Consider the following 24,784-nt stretch of genomic DNA (forward strand, 5'->3'; position numbering starts at 1 on the left):
ACAACTAATCTCCAAACTACAGAGATCAGTTCCCCTGGAAAAAAATGGGTACTTCGGAGGGTGGACTCCACAGCATTATACCCTGCTGATATTTCTTCCCTTCCCAAACCCTGCCCTTCCCACGGGGGAGAATGAGAGAATGGGGGAAAATCTTGCCTCGTGTACTGAGCGGTGCCAAACTTCACTGAGCCTTTTGCCTAACAAATAATACGATATTCAATGCATTGAACCCACTTTCATGTAGATAGAGCTGCCTCCCCCAATCACGTTTATAGGACAAGGAATTTATTCTCCCCTCCCTGGAACAAAATTTTCCAGTCATCCCTTTCCATGCAGTGGTGGCGAACCTTTGGCACTCCAGATGTTATGGACTACAATTGCCACCACTGTCTTAGGGAGACCTGTTGAAAGTAGATGAACAGCATCCCTGGATGAAGAATCAGGCCCAAGTCTCTATCCAAGAATTTGACCTTTGCAGCCCTGAATATTCATACGTGCGCTAACTGGCAGGGGCTGATGGGAATTGTAGTCCATAACATCTGGAGTGCCAAAGGTTCGCCACCACGGCCATAGGGGAATACTCCTACCTGGCCACTCTAATAAAAGGAAGTGTGAATGGGACAGGGATTTCAAATGCAACATATAGTGTCTTGGCTGGCCAAAAGGCCGTAATAATAAATATTATATATATAACATTTAGTGTCAGGCCAGATTCTAAGCAGTCATCTTAATTTAGGAATATTTTGTTCCAATAAGGGTAGCTGTTGGGTGCAGTGATGGTTCATGAACTGGGAGGGGCTGGGAGGGGCATCAGTGTTGCTTGCAAATTAAAGTTCATAGAATCTTTGGTGTATCAGCTTGCTACAAAAATTGGATCACGCCAGTATGTACGTTCCACATCTCCACATCCATATCAATGCAAATGATTGAGGGTTTGGAGCCGACAGCCCCGAGGAGCATGGCAGGGGCAGAGAATGTGGAAACCAGTGTCAATCGCAACCCATTCCTGGAAATGACTTCATGGCATCAGCGACACTCTAAGAATTTCCCAGTGGGTACTGTGCAAGACCATGATGCTACAACTGATTGTTTACCCCAAAGTGACATCATGGTGTTGCATGATGATTTATGCATTTCCCAGTTCTCTATAAAGTGTCATGTGATGCCATGACATCACTTCTGGGTGCACACCATGATGCAGCATCACAATATTACACAACACCAGTGGCTATAAATAATTGTTGGCCTGTGTCACGCTATGTGCCGCAGGCTCCGAACAGTATAAAAATCCTTAGCAAATATCAAGTGTGACCCCGACAAATACCTCTGTTCCACACCCTTTTGTTGGAGTGATTGCACAGCGCACAGAGACATAAACGTCAGCTTCATAAACACAATTCTCTATATATGTATACGTTTAATTAGTTTTCAACTTTGCAATTCTTGGAGCATTTTCACAGGCCAGATGGGCAGTCTCATCTAAAATTTTACAGTGTCTCCAACACCCCTGTTATGAACATTCACATTACAGTGTTTCTCTACTTATTTTTTTTCCAGATCAGGAAAGGCCACTCCTCCCAGCCTGGGAGCCTGAATGCTTCATTTTCATTAGAAGCTGCAAACACGTGTTTTGGAAGGTCTTGTTGCAAACAGCCTCCCTTCAGAAACTGAGGAACAGGAGAAAAAATGGCCAGAAAATGGGCTCCTTAGTGATGCTCTAGAGATTACAGGAAATGTCCAGAGAACCACCCATAAGTGACATCACACCCTCTCCAAATTCCCCCTCCGTCAAACTCCCTTCTCCTCAATTACTGCTTTCAAAAATCTCCTGATGTTCCCCAAGACCCTATCAACCGTACACTTTCCATGTTGATCAAAAGCAGAATTTAAAACTAACCCATAGTTGGTGTTAAATTAATCTGTGTGATATAGGTTTGGATCCAATCAATTTTTCCGTTGATAAACGAAAGGGAGGCCTTTTCATTCATCAAATGTTAATCAAGTGACCAGCATGAACAAAACTCATGTGAGATAGAGGCCGGATTAAGAAGGAAAATTGGGTGAGATGGAGCAAAAAAGGTGGCTGGATCTAACCCATGGACCTGATTACCCCCATTCACAAGTGTACCCTCCTGTCACAAGGGTACTTTTAACATGAAGAAGAAGAAGAGTTGAATTTATATCCCCCCTTTCTCTTCTGTAAGGAGACTCAAAGAGGCTGACAAACTCCTTTCCCTTCCCCCCTCACAACAAACACCCTGTGAGGTAGGTGGGGCTGAGAGAGCTCAGAAGAACTGTGACTAGCCCAAGGTCACCTAGCTGGCATGTGTTAGAGTGCACAGGCTAATCTGAATTCCCCAGATAAGCCTCCACAGCTCAGGCAGCAGAGCGGGGAATCAAACCCGGTTCCTCCAGATTAGAGTGCACCTGCTCTTAACCACTACGCCACTACTGCTCCTAACTTGTGACTTGTGAGAACATCCATAGCAACTAATAAGGTTTAGGTTCTGAGATGCTTTGGGAACAGCACAAGATAGTACTGTTTAGGATCAAGCCTAAGATGATATCCTACACTCTTCAAAGAAAAGACACTCAGCCAATGGAAACTGAGTGATAGCAGCTATCTTGCCTGCTAAACCTGGGATGGGGACTGGTTAATGGATGGTCAGCTCCAAACCCACAAATCTCTCTACAAGCTTGAACTAAAGAATTAGGTTCCACCAAATATTTATGCCCTTGTGTGTTCTCTGCGTATAACAGACTCTAATAAACCCATCATTCAAGACGGAGACAGGTAAGACCCATATCCCTCCACTGAGATCTGCAAATTTAACCCAACCTACTTCAGCAACAATCCTTCAAAAAGCATCCCTCCCATACTTCCCAAAGAGAAACTCAATGAGAAGACCCTCCCCAAAGCTGCTGAAGGGCTTGGCCCTTCCCCACAACATAAAACTTTCCTCCCAGAGAATAAATAACTTCTCGTTTCAAGGACAGAGTCTCATTCAGGTCCACAGGCTGTGACAACCCCCAGAGCCCTGAGCAAAGTGGACAAGTCAATAGGCCACGAATGACCATTACAGGAAGACGGAAAGGGGACATCCTCGCCGAGGAAGAAAGGCTCAGTTGGGTTGGGAAATGCCACTCGAACAGCTTCCATCAGGCTCCCGTTTGACTTTGGCTGGGGGCTCTGTCCCAACTTTGGCTTCTCCTTCAGCTTCCTCCTTGGCCCCATCATGTGTCTTCATATGCTTGGTGAGGTGGTCACTTCTCATGAAGACTCGGTTACAAACAGGGCAAGTGAATTTCTTGGTTCCTGTGTGGGTCTGAAGGTGCCTCTGCAGCTCGTCAGAACGAGTGAAGCGTTTCCCACAGAAGAGCCAGTTGCAAACAAAGGGGCGGTCCCCGCTGTGCCACCTCAGGTGAGCTTTCAGGTGCGACGTCTTGGCATAGGCCTTGCCACAACCAGGAATATGGCAGTTATGGAGGTGCTTCTTCTTAGAGTTGTCAGGGCACTGCCCTATCCTTTCAGCTTCCTGACAGTTGGGGCATCGGCAGGCAGCCTGACCAGAACTCCGGCTCACCGAACGCCTGGAGCTTTTTGGCCGACCACTAACTTCCCCGGCCTGTTCCAGCGGATGAGGCTCCTGAGTAGAATCAAGGGGTTTGACCCCTTCCTGGCCCATGAGGTGCGGTGCTGACTGCAAGAGGTGGTGAGGTGGGCCACAGAGTTGATGTTCTGCAGAGCCGTAGCCACCCAGGGCTGGCTGAAGTCCACCTGTGTGGCCTGGTGGCTGGATACCACTCTGAAGGTCCATCCAACTGGATCCAGCATGGAGATCCCACCATGGATTGACACCAGTGTCTTCAGTGGTGTTACTAGGATGTGTAGGCCTGAACCAGGGTTCATAGTGGTGAGCCATATCTGGTGCTGTTTGTAGAAGCTTGGAGTACGAGCCGGGGGCCAACTGGCTGTCTCCGTCCAAGTCTAACCTCGGAGACCCATGCAGCTCATAGCCAGGGTTGGTCAAAAACTCGGTATCAGGTCCAGCTATAGGCAGGTGCTGGAGTTCCGTGGGCTGCAGAGGAGATGGGAAGTCTCCCCCACTCTCAGGGCTAGTATGTGGCTGGTAGGTCTGCAACGGCTGCAGCTCCAGGTGGGTTGGGGAGGAACGGGGTGTCTCTGAGCACTGGTTGCCAAGAGAACCACAGACGGCTGTAAGCATTGCCAAACTCCAGTGGTGGGTATGTTTTCAGACACACCTGCACAGGGAAAGGGAAGAAAAGACAAATGACTGTGAGACAAAAACAGGGTTGTGCAAGAAAAATTAACCCTTTCCATTCCACCCAAGCCCATGTTGTAGGGTGGATCTAGACCAGTGGTGGCAAACCTATGGCACAGGTGCCAGAGGTGGCCCTCAGAGCCCTCTCTGTGGGCACACACAAACAGAGTTGCCCCCCCCCCCCACATCTAGGCTGTCCTGGGCCACTGGGCTCAATTATAAGCATTAAACTTCAGACCTAGTTGTGGGGAAGCAGTGTAGGTAACCCTGTAAAGTGCTGTTAAATCCCACTGATTTTCATGCGAAGAACTAAAGCATGATCCTTTACCTGGGAGTAAGCTTGGTTGCTTGCTTCTGAGTAAACCCTCCTAGGGTCACGATTCACCCGTTGGAAGAGTTGCAGGGTTGCTTCAAAGCAAAGCCATCAACTTCCACCAGGCTTACTCCCAAGTAACGTGTGCCTCGGAGCCAACCATTTTTTCTAAACTAAAACCTCAGTATTCAGGTTAAACTGCCATGTTGGCACTTTGCGAAAAATAAGTGGGTTTTGATCACTGATCTAGACATTTCATGGAGTTCTGAAATCCTTTTTTCCCCAGATGTTCTCCTCTACTATAGATTGCAGCCAAAGTTTTCAGGGGAAAGCCGTGGCGAGAAGAAGAGGGGCTGTTCAACCTCCTCTGTTCATCTCTCGCTTTGAAAACCCTACAGGTCTGTTGAAGTCAGTTTCTGAGCATGTATAGGGATATGATGTTGTAATACTTCAATGCTATGATATTGCTATTGTTATGATGATATTGCTATTATTATGATGTACGAAATGTTATGTTGATTATGTTACAAGTTTGTTAACCTGATATAGAAATATTAAGTATTTATTAAGCTGATGTTGGACTATTGTTAGGGTTTACTGTTAATGATGTTGTTACTATGCTTAGTCCTACTGTATTGGTATGTTATTATTTATTATGTTTAATTATTATATACTGCCCTGAGCCCTCCGGGTAGGTGGTATATAAATTAAAATTCCAATATGCACAGGGATAGGGATACTCCAGCAACTGCACAGGGGCATACCACCCAGGGGGACATATGGGGCCAAGTGTCCCCGGGTAGCCATTTAGTCACGTGAGGGGCGGAAAATCACCCCCACACGCCTCCTCCTTGCCCCTGGCTCCATACTCTGATGGTGACTTTGAGATGACCTGGTGCAAAAAAACCATTGTTTGGCCATGGCGGGGGAGGGCAGCCGCCCAAACGTGGTGGGGGTGGGGTTGAAAGCTCATATTTTGCCACATTTTTCCTAGATACACCTCTGCCTGCCTCTAGCAGGATGGCCCAGGTTAGCCTTAACTTGCCAGATCCTGAATCTAAACAGGGTGGGGCCTGATTAATACTTGGATGGGAGACCACCAAAGAAATCCAGTGCTACTATGCAGAGGCAAGCAACAGCAAACCCCCTCAGTTTGCCTATTGCCTTAAAAACCCTACGGGTCAGCATAAGTCAGTCACAACTTGACAGCATTTCCCATCACCACTGCAGACTATTGGAACCAGAGTCTTTCCTGTGCATGTGGCTGAAAGTCTCCCAGTTCGTGTGGGACTGAAGAGTGCTGCCCTCTCATCCATAACCAGCCATTGTTCAATACAGGTCGCCATAGACCAGTGGTGGCAAACCTTTGGCACTCCAGATGTTATGGACTACAATTCCCATCAGCCCCTGCCAGCACGGCCATAGACCATTGCAATATAAAATCTTATATATGTGCGCACATAGAAAAGAAGAAATGCATTTAAAAACAGACAATTCTATATACAGGCCTGCAAAAATTTTAGAAAAAAAAAATATTTGTATGCAAACATAAAACAACATAGCAAACTATGGATAGATAAAATTGCTGTCTAAAACTGTTAGTGGGAAGTAGTACCTTCTTTACTTGCTGATCTAGCCTTCATCTTTTTTGCAGCTGGAGCAAAAAGTGATCTTTCTGCATAAATGCAAGGGTCAATATCAAATAGAGCGATCCTATTTTCTCCGAGTCTGTATACTCATTGCAGTCAGATAACAGCTTTTCCAGGAATTTAGACTTAGGATCTGTATATTTAGACTTGGGATCTGACATTCCTATCGGGTCAGACATTTTTCTTATGGACACCTTTTTTCCACGCCACCGCACACACCTCATAGCAGATGGGAAAAGATCTGGGTCTTCAGAGAGCAGGGCAAGTCGGTTCCTTCCCTGCCTGCACAGCAAGAACCAAGCAACCTGACATTCATGGGACTTGCTTTGGGTCTGCCTCTCCCTCTCCCCACACAAATTTTCCCCACACTTCCGGGGATCGGGAGAACACCTCCCCCCTAATTTTAATTACGTCATTCCATCGATGTATAGAAACAAGGATGATTTTTTTTTTAAAAAACCAAATGTTTAAAATCTTTTAAATTTTAAGTTAAGAGGCAGAAGAATGCGGTGACCTCTATGACCCGGAAGAAGAGGCAGGTGAACATGGCTGCTATAGTTGGGGTTCTTCCTCGCGTGTAGCCAGAAAAACACAAGGAGAGTTCAATGTGGAGCAAGAAGCTTTGGGACAGGCACAGGGCAGACAGAGTATAGCTATAGTAACTAGTTGGTAAGTCCTCAGGGGAACACAAAATCAGTATGCAGGGCGAAGTACCTGGGGATCTGTGCCCCGGACGCAACTTGGATAGGGGTGTACAATGGACATCAAAGGCAGTGACCATGATTAAAATGACATTCAACTGAGGCATGTTTGTTTCATTTGTTTCAAAGTAATAAACATGTTTTCCCGATGGAAGATGAAAAGCTCAATAATAGCTTGCTTGGGGGGCTCAGAAAGGACAGAGGACCAGGTGTCTAGCCTGGAGACTCCCATTAGGATGGTGACTGCAGGCTTAACGTATAGCAAAACACGTTCAGCCATTGAATACTGCTGATGGAGAGAAGAAAACTGAAGATGTGTGACTCCAGCCGCTGATGAACAGCCAGGAGGGTGAAGTGCTGTTCTGGAGCACAGGTCTGGAGCAGCAAGAACCTGGTAATTCAAGAACAATACTCTTGCGAGGCCCACAGTCATTCGTAACTTGCCCCAATTATTCCACACGGGCCCAATCTACTGGTAAATCCTGTTCTGTAATTTTACCCGTGACACATCATTCCCCAGAAAACTGCAAGATGTTAGGTGCTAGGGGATGGTTGACATTAGTTATGCAATGACTGGGAACAGCAGCAACCTAGATATTTGATCTTAGAAGGAACTCAAAGAGGTTTTCAGCTGTGGGTCATTGAGGCCCAGGCGGTCAGTCTTGCAACATGGAGGTCTCTGTTCTTCTAAGAGTTCCAATGGAGTGCAGGGCTCTAGCATCTGACACAGCAAGTTGCACCTCTGATGCTATTAAAATACACAAGTCTAAATGAGGGACTTATTTATTACTGGCTTAAAGGGCCAAGCCACACATTACAAAGTCCTTGTGTTTCTCACCTGTCCATCTAGGACCTCTCAGTGAGACCGGGTTGCTTGTAATGCCTCAGCAAATATTGAGAGATTTTGAAGGCAGTGCCTGGGGAGGATGGAATTATGGCATTCTATCAGTTTTCCACTATCTTTGGTAAAGACCATAGAGACATGCAAAAATTCCTAGACTGTCAATAAGGAGGCCATTTTCTGGCCATTTTTTTCCTCTCACCGTTCTCAGTTTCTTAAGGGCAGGGGATTGGAGCTGACAGATTTATCCACTACAGGCAGGCAAATGGCAAGCTTAGTCAGATGTGCTCTAGGACGCAATTCCCAGTCATACACAAGCCTAGTGTAGATCGGGACTCATGGGTGGTGGTGGTGGTGGTGGTGGTGAGGATTTAATCCTCCCTCCCCTAGCCCATACCATGTTTCTGACCTGAAATGTTTCAGGGAGTCACTATGCAACCAGTACGGGCCTACAAGTGCACAGATGGGCAACACTTGATTTCCCCAACAGGGCAAAAAGTAGCACCAAGATACTATTTAAAGTTTGAAGAATACACAAGGCAAAAGACCTAAGCTGCGTCTCCCTGCATGTCAGCATGCCAATCTGAATTGGACCTGGGTTTACCTGGGAATTGGGTTGCAAGCATGAAATCCCGACAGCATATCTGGATCCACATGACCCAGGGTGGCTATGATGTGGTTATAAATGCATGAACTGGCATCCTGTCAGACAGAGGGATTATTTGGGAAGTACATTTGCACAACACAAGCAATACCACAGATGCCATTTCACCCATTACACAGATCTGGAATTGCTATCAAATAGACCCTCGACAGTAGGCTGTAACCAGTCTAAAATTCTGATGAGTGCATTCATGTAATAAATATCTCACATTACTATTTTCATAAATTTATGTACACCCATTTTTTAAGTGTAGACTTTAAAAGGTCACCTGAAAGCTGCTTTTTAGAATCCACTGAATCCTAATCGGAAGCACAGCTTTATATATATAAAAAATAATTTGGGTGATTGTATTCCGAAGCATATCAATAGTGCTTTGAAATGTATACCTCTCCCCTTAAATAGGAGTCACGACACTTCAAACAGATTCAAAGCAGGTATAACTGTGTAGTGTACACATGGCAGATTTCCTTTTAAAAATAAAAAAGCCTGGTGGCAGAGGTTGCTGTGGTAAAGTGCGGGGTGGGGAAAGAGATTTAAACACAGCTTATCCTCCTTTTCTTCAAAAGCTTTTCTTAGAGACAGACCCTCTAATCGACAGCTTCTAAGAGGCAGATAACAGTAATTATCTCATCTGATCTCCAGCCCACTTAGCTGGGACAAGGCAACTCTTTGCCTTTTCCTGGTGGAAAGATCTGCTGTGTACTTATCTGCAGACTCCCCACCCCCAAGAAGAAAATAAGGGTTTGATGCCTGCCAACCAAAGGAATGAAACAAAAATTAAGGGGTGTTTTAAGAATCTAAAAGCTTCTACAAACCGTCACGGTGCCCACCGACCTAATAGCAAAACAGACATTCCAAGCTGTTAGCAAGGGTAATATCTTTCCGAACACTGTCATTCCAGTTAACCTCACTGGGCACAATTTTTTTTGGAAATCCTATTGTACCAGTCTTACTGGAAGGAGCAGCAGCGCACAGTTGCCGTTTTAAGCATCAATCTGCCCAGCTCAATCACTTTTCCCCTTGTGTTTCTAACATTCCCAATCCAGTCACATCCACTTCTCTTCATCCAGCTACTTAAGAGTTAACTGTTTGTATGTAAACAAGTTAGTGAGGTCACTGTTTTATGACCTAATCTATCGATTAGCCATTGGTCAGTAAATCACCATTGCTTACATGTTAGCAAGCTCGTATATCCGAGGTTATAAAGTTGACCCTTTTCCTTTGTTTGCCCACACTTGTTCTAAGCTACAAGGCTAGTTAGCAAATTCACTGCAAAGATGTAGTTTTCTACTGTAAATATGTAAGAGCAGAATAGCTTGTTGTTTTATTATCATGTAACCCTTTCCTCTTTTAAGCTAGTAAAGTATATTTTATACAAGAGCAACTCAGCCATCCTGTACATCTTTATTTTGCCACTGTGCAACTCTGCTATTTAAGAATCTCTTTGTATACCTTTTTAAAAAACCCATTACACATATAGTCCAATCTTGCTTTTAGGAGCTCAACATGGCGTCCGTGGCTCTCATCTTTTCCAGTTTGTCTGCATAACAACACAGTGAATTAGGGTTAGGCTGAAAGCAGAAGCGTAGCTGCAATGGGAACATCTGGGGTAGCTCTCCCCGAATGCCGCCATTGCAGTTATGTGGGAAGGAAGGGGCATTTCGGGGGCATGTTGGGGGCAGGGCAGGGTGTGTTGGGGGTGGTGAGGGCGCTCGTGGGAAGTTCATGCCCCGGGCACAGTTCCCCCTCCCTTCATCACTGGCTGAAAGTGAATTTATAGGCTAAGGTCCTCAAGTGAGCTTCACAGCAGAGTGGATATTTGAATGTGGGTCTCCCTCATCCTATTCCAGGGGTCTCCAAACTTTTTAAACAGGGGGCCAGTTCACTGTCCGTCAGACTGTTGGAGGGCCGGACTAAAAAAAACTATGAACAAATTCCTATGCACAAATGATTGTAAAATGTTTGATTTCACCTTTCAGCCTTTCTGTCATGGTCTATTTTTAGAACAGTGACCAAAGTATGTCAAGTACAGGGTGGGCTCCAAATATTGTTGGGGAGGCTGTGGAATACCTTCCCCTGTAAAAAAAAAAAAGCAGAACTTTCCCAATGAAGCATTCCATCTAACCCAGGATCAGGTATCTTCCTGGGTTCTTTCCTCCCTAGCAGCCAGCGAGCGATTCCGCCAGCCTGGCTGATGCCAATGGGAGTGAGGCGGAACAGAACGCCTGAGAGCAGCACATGGAGTAGCCGAGGGAAGAGCAGAGCAGGCGTTGCCACATGTAAGGTTTCCAACTCTGGGTCAGAAAATTCATGGAGATTTGGGGGTGCCATCATGTAACTGCAATCAACGGCCGTTGGGGCCAGTTCCTCCTCTCCCTCGAGCCCCCACTGCACATGAATGGAGCCATCGCCGCCATGCCTGGTGGGCCGGATAAATGCCTTCAGGGGGCCACATTTGGCCCCCGGGCCGTAGTTTGGGGACCCCTGTCCTATTCCAACATGTTATGTTGGTTCTCCAGTCAAGGTGGCATGGCCTTATATTTACCACTCACGACAACTTTGTGAAGGAGGTTGACAAATATTCTTTGGTTCTAGGAGCCAGCCCAAACCACTTGGAAGCCCGACTCATTTTTCAGACTGTAGAGATTTGTATGTTAAAGACCAAATTTTTAAATGATCATTACCACAAAATCTAACCCCACCCCCTTTGTAGTTTCTCATAATGTTATTAACATTACAACATCAGTATTGTGCTATATAAATACGTATAAGGGAAACTGTATCTGTCATCTTCATGGCAAGAAGTTAACCTCTAGTCTTACACTAAGGGCCACTACCCACTTACCTCACTAAACTGCAACGCCGCCATGAATTTTCAAGAGACGAGCCCGCGGCTTCTGACCACGGAGACATTTGTTCCCCTACACGCTTTTGCAATTTTGAAATAACGCTGGCAGCAAAGAGCGGAGTTCCGCGTAAATGAGGGGAATGGAGCCCGGGATTGGCCGCTCTAACGGTGCATCATGAGTTACGGTGCGGCGCCAGCCGAGGGCGGGTCTCCAGTGTGATTGGCTGGGAAGAGGTTGTTTATGATAGGTTCGCACGAAGCGCGAGTGCGAACGCCATCAAAGAGGCTTAACAGCCCTCTATTAAGATCGCCGCACATGCTGACGCCAGTAGTAAATCGTTGGCTGCGCTTTCTGTGGAGACACACGCCATCAGCAGTGTTTGGAAGTGAAAGCAGAAGCCAGCTTTGCACGCATCACTTTGTACTTCCTCATTCGCCAGCGCCAACATTTCCATTTGCTCGCATCGGCTTTGAACAAGTTGAGACGTGAAGACGCGGACTTCGACTGGATGTCGGTTATCGGTCACGCCATCAACACGCTGCGAGACTTTTAGACGTGGGGACACCCCACTTAACAAGATGGCGCCCCTGTTCCTGATTGGCCGTGGAGCTGCGCCGTCACAGCTAATCAGCCGCCACAAGTCAGGAAATCCCCACAACCCTCAAGCAGCACCCGCTGGGTTTTAAAAAGCTGTTCTTTTAGCTGAGCTAATTTGCCGCGCAGCCAGGAGGCGGGAGAGAGGTAAATCCCTGGCAGCCGCGCAGTGAGCGCCGGAGATGTGGGGAGCGTCCAGGACCCCCGTGGCTTTTAAAGAGGTGACCCCGCGGCTTATGGTGAGTGGATAGTGACCCTAACTTCTCCCAAATTGCTTAAAGTTTTGCCAGAGTATTTCATTTAAGTGAATATTATGGAAACAGCTGGTTAAGAAATGTACACCACTGAGTGGTAAACAATCTGCACAAACCTTTGAACACATTTTGAGGCAGGAAAGAAAACGTTTCTTCCAGGAAGTTAAGAATTGTTTTTACCCCCAAACGTTTTCTTTCCAGCCTCAAAACATTTTAAAACAATTCTTTGGCTGAAATGTTTTGAAGACATCTGCTGTGCGATCTATTTGCTGCGTTTCCCATGCTTCGCTGCTTTCCTGAATTTCCTCCTCAGTGCATTTTCTGAGCTTACTCTGTTCCCTCTTGCCTTTTTATTTGCAGCATTTCTCTGTTTGTTCTTTTATGGGGGGGGGCAATCTTTGAAGCATCAAATATATGAGGAGTATACATTGCCGCATGAGGCTACAAAGCATTGATTTAACACAGAACTCGAAAACAAGAAAAAAGAAAGAAAAACAGTTATGGTGGCCAGGAATCGTTTCGAGGGGATGAGTGCAGACATAAATTATTGTAAAAGGGAGAAGGGAACTGGAAAACATTTTAGAAACATTTTAAGGGATTTTAATGACAAGAAGTTAATGGGCACTTATTTATATGAGCAAGATTCAATTCCAGTAGCATGTTAAAGACCGACAAGATTTCCAGAGTACAAACCAATGAGAATCAAACCTTCTTTTGTCATCGTTAACAAGGTATCTGACAAAGAGATCTTTAACTCTCAGAAGCGTAAACCTTGGGAATCAGTTGACCTTTATGGAGCTACGGGATCTTGCTCTGCTGCTGAAACCCAACATAGTGACCTACTTTAAACTATTTTTACATGATGACCAAAATATTCTGATGTGAATTTGAATAATGAGCTTTCCATTGGGTTCAGCCATTTTTCCACTCAACCTCAGCCTGTTCCGCTCCTTATAATAGCTTTAATCTTTTGTTGATGCCAATCCCCAGTGTAGCCTTTCTGGAGGTCAAAAAGGGCACCTTCCTCCTTTTTTTCAAAGGGCTGGATCCAACCCAGTGTACTTCCACTGAGAACATTGTAACAATAAAAATGTTAAAAATACCACAGTGAAATTTCCAGGCACTAGGGTGACCCAGCGTTTGGGATTTGTCAAGCCCTGGGTTAGGTTGTCAATGGCTGGCTTGTAATCACCCAACGAGCTTCAAGTCCCAACCAGATATTTGAACCCCGATCTTTCTACCCCAACATTCAACTTGCTAGATCACACAGGTTCTAAGAGACCATATTCCAGAATGGGAAACACAGGTTGTTTTTTTAAAATGAAAAATAGCAATTCATAAATATGAGCTTTTGTAAACGATTACCCCTTAATTATCCCTTAATTAAAATGGTTAAACTTCATTCACTCTCCTGAGAGTTTCTTGCAAAAGCTGGCTCTCAGATATAGTTCAGTAGGGAGAGACTAGATGTTATGGATCACACTCTATCAGTCCCGGCCATGCTGGCAGGGGTTGATGGGAATTGTAGTCCATAACATCTGGAGTGCCAAAGGTTCGCCACCACTGGCATAGTCAATCAAGGTCTTGCAATGCCCGGCCTCTAACTAAGCCAAGAGTCTGCTTCTGCAATTTCCCCACTCTAAAGGGGAGAGACTTCCCACCACTTTGGATAACCTTGTAGCAATAGCATCCTCCCTGGCTCCCCCATTCTTTTGAGAGCCAGCCTGGTATTGTGGTTAAGAACTGGAGTTTGATAGCCCACTCATCCACATCAGTGCTGGACTCTAATCTGGTGAACCAGGTTCGTTTCCCCAATCCTCCACATGAAACCTGCTGGATGACCTTGGGCCAGTCACAGCTTGTTTCCATTCTAATCTTGAGGGAAGATGTTAAAGCTGACAGGGATACTATTTGGTAAAGAGGCAGAAACACGAGGGGGCGGCTGTTCCATGCGTAACACCTTCTGTGTGTTAGGCTCCCATCCACGATTGTACGTAGTACAAAAGTTGATAGGATCAACGCTGATAGGATCAGAGCTGATGGAGCATCCCACAGGATGTTTATGGCTTTCTCCCAAATTCCAAAATGTGACTCAATCACTATAACGAAAATGCATAATAGAGGAGGGCAAACGTGCCCTAAGTTTTGAAATTAACTCCTCAGGAGTTGATCTGCAAAATCCACTCCTCTGAAAAAAGAAATTCGCTTCTCAAGAGGGGACCTAATAAAAGATTACACTGTAGCCTGCTCATCACGTCTCTGGCCTCTTCCGCACATGCAGAATAATGCACTTTCAATCCACTTTCAACGCACTTGGATTTTACTGTGCAAAACAGCAAAATCCACTTTCAAACAATTGTGAAAGTGGATTGAAAGTGCATTATTCTGCCTCTGTGTGAGCACAGGTGGTATAGTCTGTGCACATGCTGTTCAAAATGGGGCAAATACTCTCCTGGATTATTTCAGTTCAAGAAAAGATAATGGGTAGAAGGGAAAAGCACTAGCTCCACCTCTCCCACACAGTAGTCTTGACACAAATGAGGTCCCTGTAGAACAGGGGTCCCCAAACTTTTTAAACAGGGGGCCAGTTCACTGTCCGTCAGACTGTTGGAGGGCCGGACTAAAAAAAACTATGAACAAATTCCTATGCACAAATGATTGTAAAATGTTTGATTTCACCTTTCAGCCTTTCTGTCATGGTCTATTTTTAGAACAGTGACCAAAGTACGTCAAGTACAGGGTGGGCTCCAAATATTGTTGGGGAGGCTGTGGAATACCTTCCCCTGTTAAAAAAAAGCAGAACTTTCCCAATGAAGCATTCCATCTAACCCAGGATCAGGTATCTTCCTGGGTTCTTTTCCTCCTAGCAGCCAGCGAAGGACATTCGGCCAGCCTGGCTGATGCCAATGGGAGTGAGGCGGAACAGAAAGCCTGAGAGCAACACATGGAGTAGCTGAGAGGGAAGGGCGGAGCAGGCATTGCCACATGTAAGGTTTCCAACTCTGGGTCAGAAAATTCATGGAGATTTGGGGGTGCCATCATGTAATTGCAATCAACAATGCTAGCCAGTTCTCCCTCTCCCTCAAGCCCCACTGCACATGAATGGAGCCATCACGCATGCCTGGCGGGTCGGATAAATGCTCCTCTTAGGGCTACATTTGGCCCCCCAGGCCAGAGTTTGGGGACCCCAAGCTGTAGAGTTTAAACACCGCCTGTGACAACAGCCAGTGTGCATGTGTGTGTGTGTGGTGATGTGTGCCTTTAAGGATTTGAATTAATGGGTGGGAGTTAAGAGATCCGGCAAAAGCAGTCGTAGTTGAGACTTAGAAGAGTCCAGACTGAGAGCTTCTGTGTAGCTGTTTCCAGTTCTAACTATAGTTCTAACTAGTCTTATTGTTAGCTGTAAATAAATTTGTGTTAAACCCTTGAGGACTATCCTGTTGTCCTTCACAACAGTGTGGATCTAACATGTTACAGAATCTAAACTTTGGGGACAGAATCAGTGACCTTCCTTAGATTGTTATGCACCAGCAAAATCTCCTAGATGCATCAAATTTTAAACCAAATCCAAGGAGAAACCAGTCAAATCCCTCCACAGTCTCTGAGCTGGAGCAGATCATTGCACAACTATCTGTTATAAACGACCTGTCACATGAGTAGTCCCACTAGCAGCTGAAGTTGGAAACACTAGAACTAGAAATACCACAAGAGGCTTTGTATCTAGTCAAAGCTTTGGGAGCCGCCCCCCTGTGCCAACTGTGCATGCAAACTGGAGGCACTCCACCCTCTTTGTGGGTACATGTGCCATCACTCCAGTTTGGGCACTCAGCAGTGGCATAGCGCCAAGGGGTGTGTAACGCACTGGGCGCACGCCCCGGGGGCATGGCAAGGGCATTCTGGGAGTGTGGTGGGATGTTTCGGAGCGTTCCAGGGCAGGGCAGATGGGGGCATGGCAGGGGTGCAGGGCGCACACATGCCCCAGGCATAGTTTCTCCTCACTCCGCCCCTGGCACTTGGTCTCTAAAATTTTTGCCATCACTAGTCCAGGGGGACATGTGGGGTCAAACGTCCCCAGGCTGTGGCCATTTAGTCACTTGGGGGGTGGTGGAAAATAGCCCGCACACCCCTCCTCCTTCCCCCCGGGTCCATACACTGATTTCAAGACCTGGTGCAAAAAAAGTAGTTTGGTCGTGGTGGGAAAGGGCAGCTGCCCATACCGGGGGGGGGGGGGGGAACCCAGCTTTTGCACTGGGCTACATTTTCCTAGATACGCCTCTGCCTCTTCAGATGTTAATTTAGGGGCCTTTGCACCATTATTTTGGCTGTGTGGGAGCTCCTGTCTCATAAGCAACTCCCATATGGCTAAGATTATGTTTAAATGACCCACTGCATTTTTCCAGCTGAGGAATGAACTCCTCTCTGAGAGACAGGGACACCAATTAATAGGAGAAAGATACATGTTTGGTTGACACATGTGCAGTTATATCTTTTAAATGTTACTTTAACCACATGGTAGTGCTCATGGAAAAACAGTTCTCATAGCTGAGTTACCCAATCAAGATCTGCTTTTTTGATACCTCTCTGGCTGCTGGGAAGTCCTGCCTTCTTTGCTCCTCCATTTTCTGGCTACTGTGTGCCCCCTTGCAATGGGATCCAGGGGTTCCCCAGACCGTACTCTGTTAAGGTGAACTTCCTGTATCCAGTTTAACAGGACTAGCTACCATACTGAGTGCTGCTTACTAGCATTTACAGGATCTGTGCCTAGTTTCAGAGCAAAAAGTAAACCAAGCTAAATCAGTCAATGTTTAAGAGATAGGTGGGTTTTCTGGGCTGCTGATCTGTGGTTGCTAGGAGGTGTTATCACAGAGGGAAGTCTGTGATACACCTTTGAAGATGCCAGCCACAGATGCAGGCAAAACGTTAGGAAAAAGATCCACCAGACCACAGCGACACAGCCCAGAAAACCCACCACAACCAGTTGAATCCGGCCGTGAAAGCCTTTGACAATACATTTAAGGAGACAGTTTGTGCTTACCTATTGGCAGGCTGCTAAATTATGATAATCCTTTCTCAGAAAATGTTGGAAGTCTCACCCTGTTTTTTTTACTGTAAAAGAGGCTAGCATAGTGAATGTTTGAGGAAAAAAGAGCAACAATGTCTCAGGGTCAAGTTTCTGAGGGAAACTGGCTAATGATTTGTTGTTTGGGGAGCTCACATTTATAGCCTGAGACTAAGGATGTTATCACCTCCAAAATAAAAGCTTGGCAGTTAATTGTCCTGTGCGCCTAAAAGTTGACGCTAAAACATTATAACTAGATGAGACGAGCAAAAGTTGTGTGATTTGGAAATCGATTTGAGCCTCACAGGATTGCCTCTGTGGGGTGTCTAGAGATATTCAGAATTACAACTGATCTCCAGCTAACAGAAATCCATTCCCCTTGAGAACATGGATGCTTTGAAAGTTGGCCTGCAAAAATCCCAACCCCTGTCCTGCCCATGCTTCCCAACCCAGAACTGGCAACTCCACATCATTACCGAACCACCTTATTTTTCCCTATCACTGGCAATTAATAGAAATTAGTGAGTGTTTTTAATCCTGTTTCCCAGTGGAAGATGTGGTGGGGGAGAGGGGCATGTAGCGATGCCTGCCTCCAGGTGGGGCTGGGATCCTCCAGGTTCACACCTCATCTTCAGATTACAGAGACCAGCTCCCCTGGAGAAAATGGATTCTTTGGAGAGTGGACTTTTTGGCATTGCACCCCACTGAGGTACCTGCCCTCCCTAGGCTTCACTCCCTCTCACCAATCTCAAGGAGTTTCTCAAGCTAGAGCTGGCAACCCCACGCCTACCCCCTGCCAGTGGCCAAGGGGAACCTGGCAGTTTTAGGGACATTTGATGTTAGTGATATCACCAATGGCATTACATCACTTTCAAGTACAATCCAGATTCCTATTGCCACTGGAAGTAATGCACCAGCACAGAGGCTGGTGGCTTTTTTTTCTTCTGCCACCACTGAGAGCAATGGCAGGAAGAAGAAGAAGAAGAAGAAGAAGAAGAAGAAGAAGAAGAAGAAGAAGAAGAAGAAGAAGAAGAAGAAGAAGAAGAAGAAGAAGAAGAAGAAGAAGAAGAAGAAGAGTTGGATTTATATCCCCCTTTTCTCTCCCATAGAGGACTCAAACTCCTTTCCCTTCCCCCCTCACAACAAACACCCTGTGAGGTAGGTGGAGCTGAGAGAGCTCAGAAGAACCGTGACTAGCCCAAGGTCACCCAGCTGACATGTGTTGGAGTGTACAGGCTAGAGGAAGAGGAAGAGGAGGAGGAGGAGGAGGAGGAGGAGTTTGGACTTATACCCCCCTTTCTCTCCTGCAGGAGGCTCAAAGGGGCTGACAATTTCCTTGCCCTTCCCCCCTCACAACAAACACCCTGTGAGGTAGGTGGGGCTGAAAGAGCTCTGAGAAGCTGTGACTAGCCCAAGGTCACCCAGCTGGCGTGTGTGGGAGTGTACAGGCTAATCTGAATTCCCCAGATAAGCCTCCACAGCTCAGGCGGCAGTGCTGGGAATCAAACCCGGTTCCACCAGATTAGATACACGAGCTCTTAACCTCCTACGCCACTGCTGCTCTCAGTGACAATCAATCAGGTAACAGTGAAAATCAATGAGAGGCTTCCCACCAGAATGGAAGGCCGACAATTTGGGTTGTCAACCTCCAGTTAGGGCCTAGAATTCTCCTTGAACAGCAATTGGTCTCTAGGCAACACAAATGAGTCCCCTTGGAAGAAATGGCTGTTTTAGAAGATAGTCTGCATGCCATTATACCCACTGAGGTCCTTCCCATCCCCAAACCTCAACCTCTCCACTCCCAAATTTCCAGGAATTTCCAAAACCAGCACTGGCAAAACCTACATGACATCTTATATGCAGGAACTACCTTTACAAGGGCACCTGGGTTCAGTCTGTCAGGAGAAGGCCGGGGCAGAGGCCATTCTGGTCAAACTATGCAGCATGCTACCTCAAATAAACTGCACGGAAAAGCCCAAACTTTGGACATGTTTACAGTTCAGACATGCAACCTAATTCTATACATGTTTACTCAGGAAAACAATCATCCTTTTTCTCCAGAGAGCCATTGGGAACTGTACTTTCAAGCATTCAACTGGTATGCTACCAGTCATCTGTTTCCTTGAGGGTATTTACATGTCATTAGCCACCGCTATGTTTTGAAATTCTGAACAGCTTCAGGATTTGTGGGGCCATGAAAAATGTCAGTTTATGACAGCTGAATGTGAAAATATATTTTCAGATAGGATGCTTAGTCAGTTCTAACATTCTCTAGCAAGGCGTTCCATGAGATCCCAGGAGGCCAGTTGGCCAATCGATATCACCAACTTCTGAAACTGCCAACCTCCAGGTAGTGGCTGGAGATCTCCTGCTGTTACAACTGATTGCCAGGGGACAGAGATCAGTTCACCTGGAAAAAATGGCCACTTTGGAAAAAATGGACTCTACGGCATTATATTACATTGACATTGAAGTCCATCCTCTTCCAAAACTCTGCCCTCCTCAGGTTCTGACCCCAAAGTCTCCAGTTATTATTGAACACCTTTTCCTGAATGTAAGGAATACAGAGTTTTCCCCCTATCAGACGAAGAGATCAAACACGGGTTTTCACAATGGCAAGAGCCATGAACTTGCACTCAGAACTTCCCATATTTTCTCTGCCATGGCATCTTGCCATCTTGCCTTCCATGTTGGATTCAAGGAATCCTTATTTATGGAATCAGGAATACATATGGGTAAGAAAGGACGCACCATCGCCACAACTTAAATGTAATACACTGCAAGGACAGTGTATTCTAATTCTATGCTGATAATGTTTCGACACACACAACACATCATTTTTTTAAAGTGACCTTACAATAGGTAAGGAGGCAGGAGTCAATTGCTAAGCTCTGCGGGTAGTGTTTGGAGCACATTTAATCATGTGCCCGTTTTGGAAAAGAAAAGAAAAGAAAACCAAGCAGGTTTGGAAAAGAATGGTGTTGAAGCCAAAATCTGACATTTACCAGCAGCCTCTGCCTCTACTCCTAGGTGAGGTGGGGTCTCACCACAGGGAAGAACAGTTCATGTGCTCAACAGCTGGGTTTACTTTATACCATAGATTCCGGATCTGAGCTTTGACTACAACTAGGTTCCTCTTTGTCTCCCTCCCGCTTTGCCTAGTTATGAAATAATGTTAGCACTGCTTGAAAATTCTCAGATTTCTAGTTGTTTGCTAGTAACTAATTACCACAGAAGGCACTAAAATCCATTCATGTACTTGATTTCACTTCCGCTGAGCTTTCATGATGGCTAGACTTGAGCACCTAGAAAGCAATGATTTTCAGACTGCAGGAAGCTGCCTCTCTTCCACTTCTAATTAGAGCTACCAACTTCAAGGTGGGGCCTAAAGTTCTCCTGGAATGACAACTGATCTGCAGACTACAGAGATTAGTCCCCCTTGAAGAAATGGCAGCTTCAGTGGGCAGACTCTATGGTATACCACAGAGGCTAGGTGAAAGAGAAGTCCTAGAGTGCCATCACATTTCCACTCAGCTCCTTCCTTTCCCCAAACTGTGCCCTCCCCAGGCACTGACCTTCCCTTACAGACTCTCCAAACATTTCCGAAGCCAGAGTTGACCAGTTTAGAAAATCTTTAGAAGCAGATTATTCTAATGATCAGTTGGTGTGGTGAGTCACAACCAGCAGTAGCATGATCTCACCTACAACTGGCCATCTAGCAGCTACCCACCTCTAACTTTGTCCAACAGCCAACTGAATGGAGTAATATTTCAAATACCATGAATACACAGGCTTCAGAATACAGGATAAGGTAAGGTGCGAAAAAGATATAGTTTTTCACAGAAGATGTGGCGTGCTAAGAAGATGCTGCCAACATGGGACAAAACACAGCAAGATGGGGATGCAGGGAATACCAGTCACTGAGATGGACAATGGAGCCCATAAGCTGCTAGCTAATGAGTCCAAAGACACATGGGTGTGAACATACGCCTTTTGATATTAGCAGAATCTGAGGAATGGCTCTCCGATTTTACTAACTGAACCCCAGGAATTCTAAATACCATAGATCTCCTCCAAATATTACCAATTTTATAATTGCAGCTGAATCTATACATTGATAATTTTCCATGCACTTGTTGCTGCTGAGAATTCAGAGGCATTCGCAGTATCAGTAGAGTGTCAACATGGCAGCCCCCCCCCCCTCCACTTTACTTGCCTGAGGCCCCTTCCACACATGCAGAATAATGCACATTCAATCCATTTTCACAATGGCTTGAAAGGGGATTTTGCTATTCTACACAGTAAAATCCAGGTTTGCGAAATGGCCACAAAAGGCAACTGTTGAAAGTGGATTGAAAGTGCATTATTCTGCATGTGTGGAAGAGGCCTCAGCTCCACAGCTGCCATTTCTCCCCAGAGGCAATGAAGAGCTTCGGAAAACTTTTTCTAAAACACAGCAACCATTAGATTGTTACTGTGCAGTTCTGTTATAATAATAGATTGCAGTTTCTAATCCTTTTGGGGCAGATATAAGGTATGCACCTTTCTCCTTATATTTTCCCAATGAAAATAGCTCGGGAAAGATTGAACGATGGGAATGAAAATGGATGATTAGGGGATGACATCATGTGGTGCTCTGACCCCCCCCCCCCATTCTATTCCGCATCAGTCTGAAGGCCAAATAAGAGCAGAACTTCCATGTGAAATCAACCTTGAACTCACAAAGTGTGATAGCATTGTGCTTATCCAATATTTTTTCTGCTGCCTCCCCACTCAAGTCAGGTAACCAGGACACTCAGCGTAGGATAGCCGTGAGAGCATTGGATGAAGTCTGGCATTGCCAATTGCCCTGGCTCAGTTCAGATATCACCCCAAACCACATTTTGCATTAACTAGCCTTTGGAACTCAGAGTACGGTTTGCTCATTCAAACATACAAACTGTGGTTTAGAGATGCTAACCTGCTTTCGCTACTGCTCCTATAGCAGAGTCACCTCCAGAGGTTAAACTACAGCTGTAACTGCGATTTGTTTCATTCTGGAAATAACACCAAACTAGAATCATTATCCCCTGACTTAGCTATCATTCCTGACTGCTGGCCCCTACTCCTAGGGGAAACTCTTGCTATCATAGGAATTCCTTTATATATACTGGGTAAATAAGTATAGTGTTTAAGATTACATATCCTTTAGCGTTTTCATAGATGAAAACTGGGCCGTGCTTGTAAACCCTCTATTTTCACAAGAATGATCACTGCTGGAATCCAACCCCTACCATTATTAAGCTTTGCTGAAGTTCCTACTCTATCTGCTGTACACTGTATTTAGCTACTTTTCAATAGCCTGTTAGGCCATTATTAAAAAAAACTGGGTTTGAAGATTAATATCTGTGTATGTATTGCTGCATATTGGAGAAAAATACACCCACTTCCACTGATAAAAATTGTTATAAGCAATACAGGATTTTAAAGCAATGCCAAAATTAATATTATGGGAGACTGAGATCCTGGTAACAATAGATGTATGGAGAAATGGGAATTGTTTGTAATGCACTGGAATAATAAATTTTAGGATAAAGTATAAACTTATGTTCTTTTCTCACTGAAGTAATTGGAAAATCTGACTGGGAATGTGAACAATAATTAATTTTTTGTAGAATAGTAGAGAATTAGTAAATGTACAAGCAGATGTAACACTTAATCTTGAAACTTGGGCATTTTTTCTTTAGTAGGTAGCTTGTTAGTAACACTCTAGTGTCTGATCTCCTATATAGGGAATAAAAATATTTAAAGGAAGTTAATATTGTTATAGTTACTTTTTCCTTCATATTGAATGCTGATATCATTTTATATCACTTGAATGCTGATATCACTGATATCACTTGAATGCTGATATCACTGATATCACTGATATCACCTGGTGGGCCACTGCGAGTAGCAGAGTGCTGGACTAGATGGGCTCTGGTCTGATCCAGCAGGCTAGTTCTTATGTTCTTAAGTGGTTTATTGATTTAATAATATGTGTTTCATGCTGCAAGGTTGATACCTCCCTCTGGAAAATATATACATATTTAGGATTGGATGCCGTGTCTACCAGCCATGTATTCTTTTTCTTACCTCTCTTTTTTTGATCGTTGATCAAACAGTGGTTGCTCATTGGGATGAAACAGGTCAAATCCTCATATTCGTTGCTTTAGTTTGTGAATCTCATGTTTGCTTCTGATTTATATAGTGATTAAAAGGTATCAAATTAAAAGTGTTTGGTTGGTTGGCCAACCCTGGTGCCAATCTCCAGGTAGGGTCTGGAACTCCAACAAACGCTATAACTTCAATTCTCCTGACTCATGGAGACTTCAATCTCCGCTTAGAAAACATGGCTGCTCCGGAGGGTGGAGTCTATGACATTATACCCCACTGAAGCCCCTCCCCTCCCTGAATTCTGGTCTCCTGGTTTTAATCCCAAAATCTCCAGGAATTTCCCAACCTGGAGCTGGCAACCTCAATGCTATAGCACAACTCCTGGGTATAGGGAGAAGAGTTTGGATTTATATCCCTCCTTTCTCTCCTGTAAGGAGAGTGGCTTACAAGCTCCTTTCCCTTCCTCTCCCCACAACAGACACCTTGTGAGGCAGGTGGGGCTGAGAGAGTCCTGAGAGAACTGGGATCTAGCCTCCAAGGGACACCCAGCAGGATTGTGGTGGAATATGGAAACAGATCTTTGGTTCACCAGATAAGCCTCTGCCACTCAGGTGGAGGAGTGGGGAATCAAACCCGGTTCTCCAGATTAGAATCCACCTGCTCTTAACCACTACACCACGCTGGCTCTCTCCCGTGTTAACTAAACAGCTCTACAGATATTCTCTTCCCACAAACTGGGTGCCCATCAGTGGCATTCTTGTTTCTCATGTGGGCTGAGCAACGGGCAATCTCCTCAGAAATTCTTCCAATTCTGGGTGGAACCAGAAACCCTAGAAAAATCAAGCCTGAAGATCCTTTCCTCGTATTACGTGATGTAAGCCCCAACCTGCCAAACATAATTTCACGTAAAGACATTTAATTGTTTGTGGAATCGCCCTAGCAGACCCTGATCATAAAAAAAAAAGATTAGTAATTTGAGTTCCAAGACTACATATAAGGACCCCAGGTATGTGCACAGAGGGAGCTTTATATTTTCTTTTTAAAAAGCCTTACCCTTTGATGCACTCACCTAAGCCAGGCAAGGAAGAATTCACCTTTCATCTTTCTGTGAGGTTCTGAAAAGTGATTAGTCAATTTTCTTTGCTTGCTTGGGTGAGTCAACAGGGAACAGCTAAGATGAGATATATGGGACCTTAGATGCATTTCCATACAGGAACCCTTAGATGTATTTCCATACAGGAAATTTAGAGCATCTCTCCTGCTGTAGACATGAGAATGTTTTTCCACTGCTAGGGCCAAACCATACGATATGCTGAGAACTTGGTGAATCAGCTCTTAAAAAGCAGGTATGTGGAGACCGAGTTTGGGTTTGGGAGATGTTGGGGGAAGTTGAATTCTCCCTCATACAATTTTTTCCCCCTTGAAATGGCCAAAAAGGGCAA

General features: G+C 45.2%; 1 protein-coding gene across 1 annotated transcript in view; it reads right to left on the reverse strand.

Annotated features, from left to right (window-relative positions):
* Nucleotides 1-2,361: 2,361 nt before the first annotated feature.
* Nucleotides 2,362-24,784, reverse strand: part of SP6 (Sp6 transcription factor) — a 40,534-nt gene continuing 18,111 nt past the window's right edge. Inside the window, exon 2 of the mRNA XM_048516872.1 lies at nt 2,362-4,263. Coding sequence (XP_048372829.1) covers nt 3,123-4,226 — 1,104 coding nt within the window. The 5' untranslated portion in view covers nt 4,227-4,263 and the 3' untranslated portion in view covers nt 2,362-3,122. The remainder of the gene's footprint in view (nt 4,264-24,784) is intronic.

Source organism: Sphaerodactylus townsendi, linkage group LG15, assembly GCF_021028975.2.
Source record: "Sphaerodactylus townsendi isolate TG3544 linkage group LG15, MPM_Stown_v2.3, whole genome shotgun sequence".
Taxonomy (NCBI): domain Eukaryota; kingdom Metazoa; phylum Chordata; class Lepidosauria; order Squamata; family Sphaerodactylidae; genus Sphaerodactylus; species Sphaerodactylus townsendi.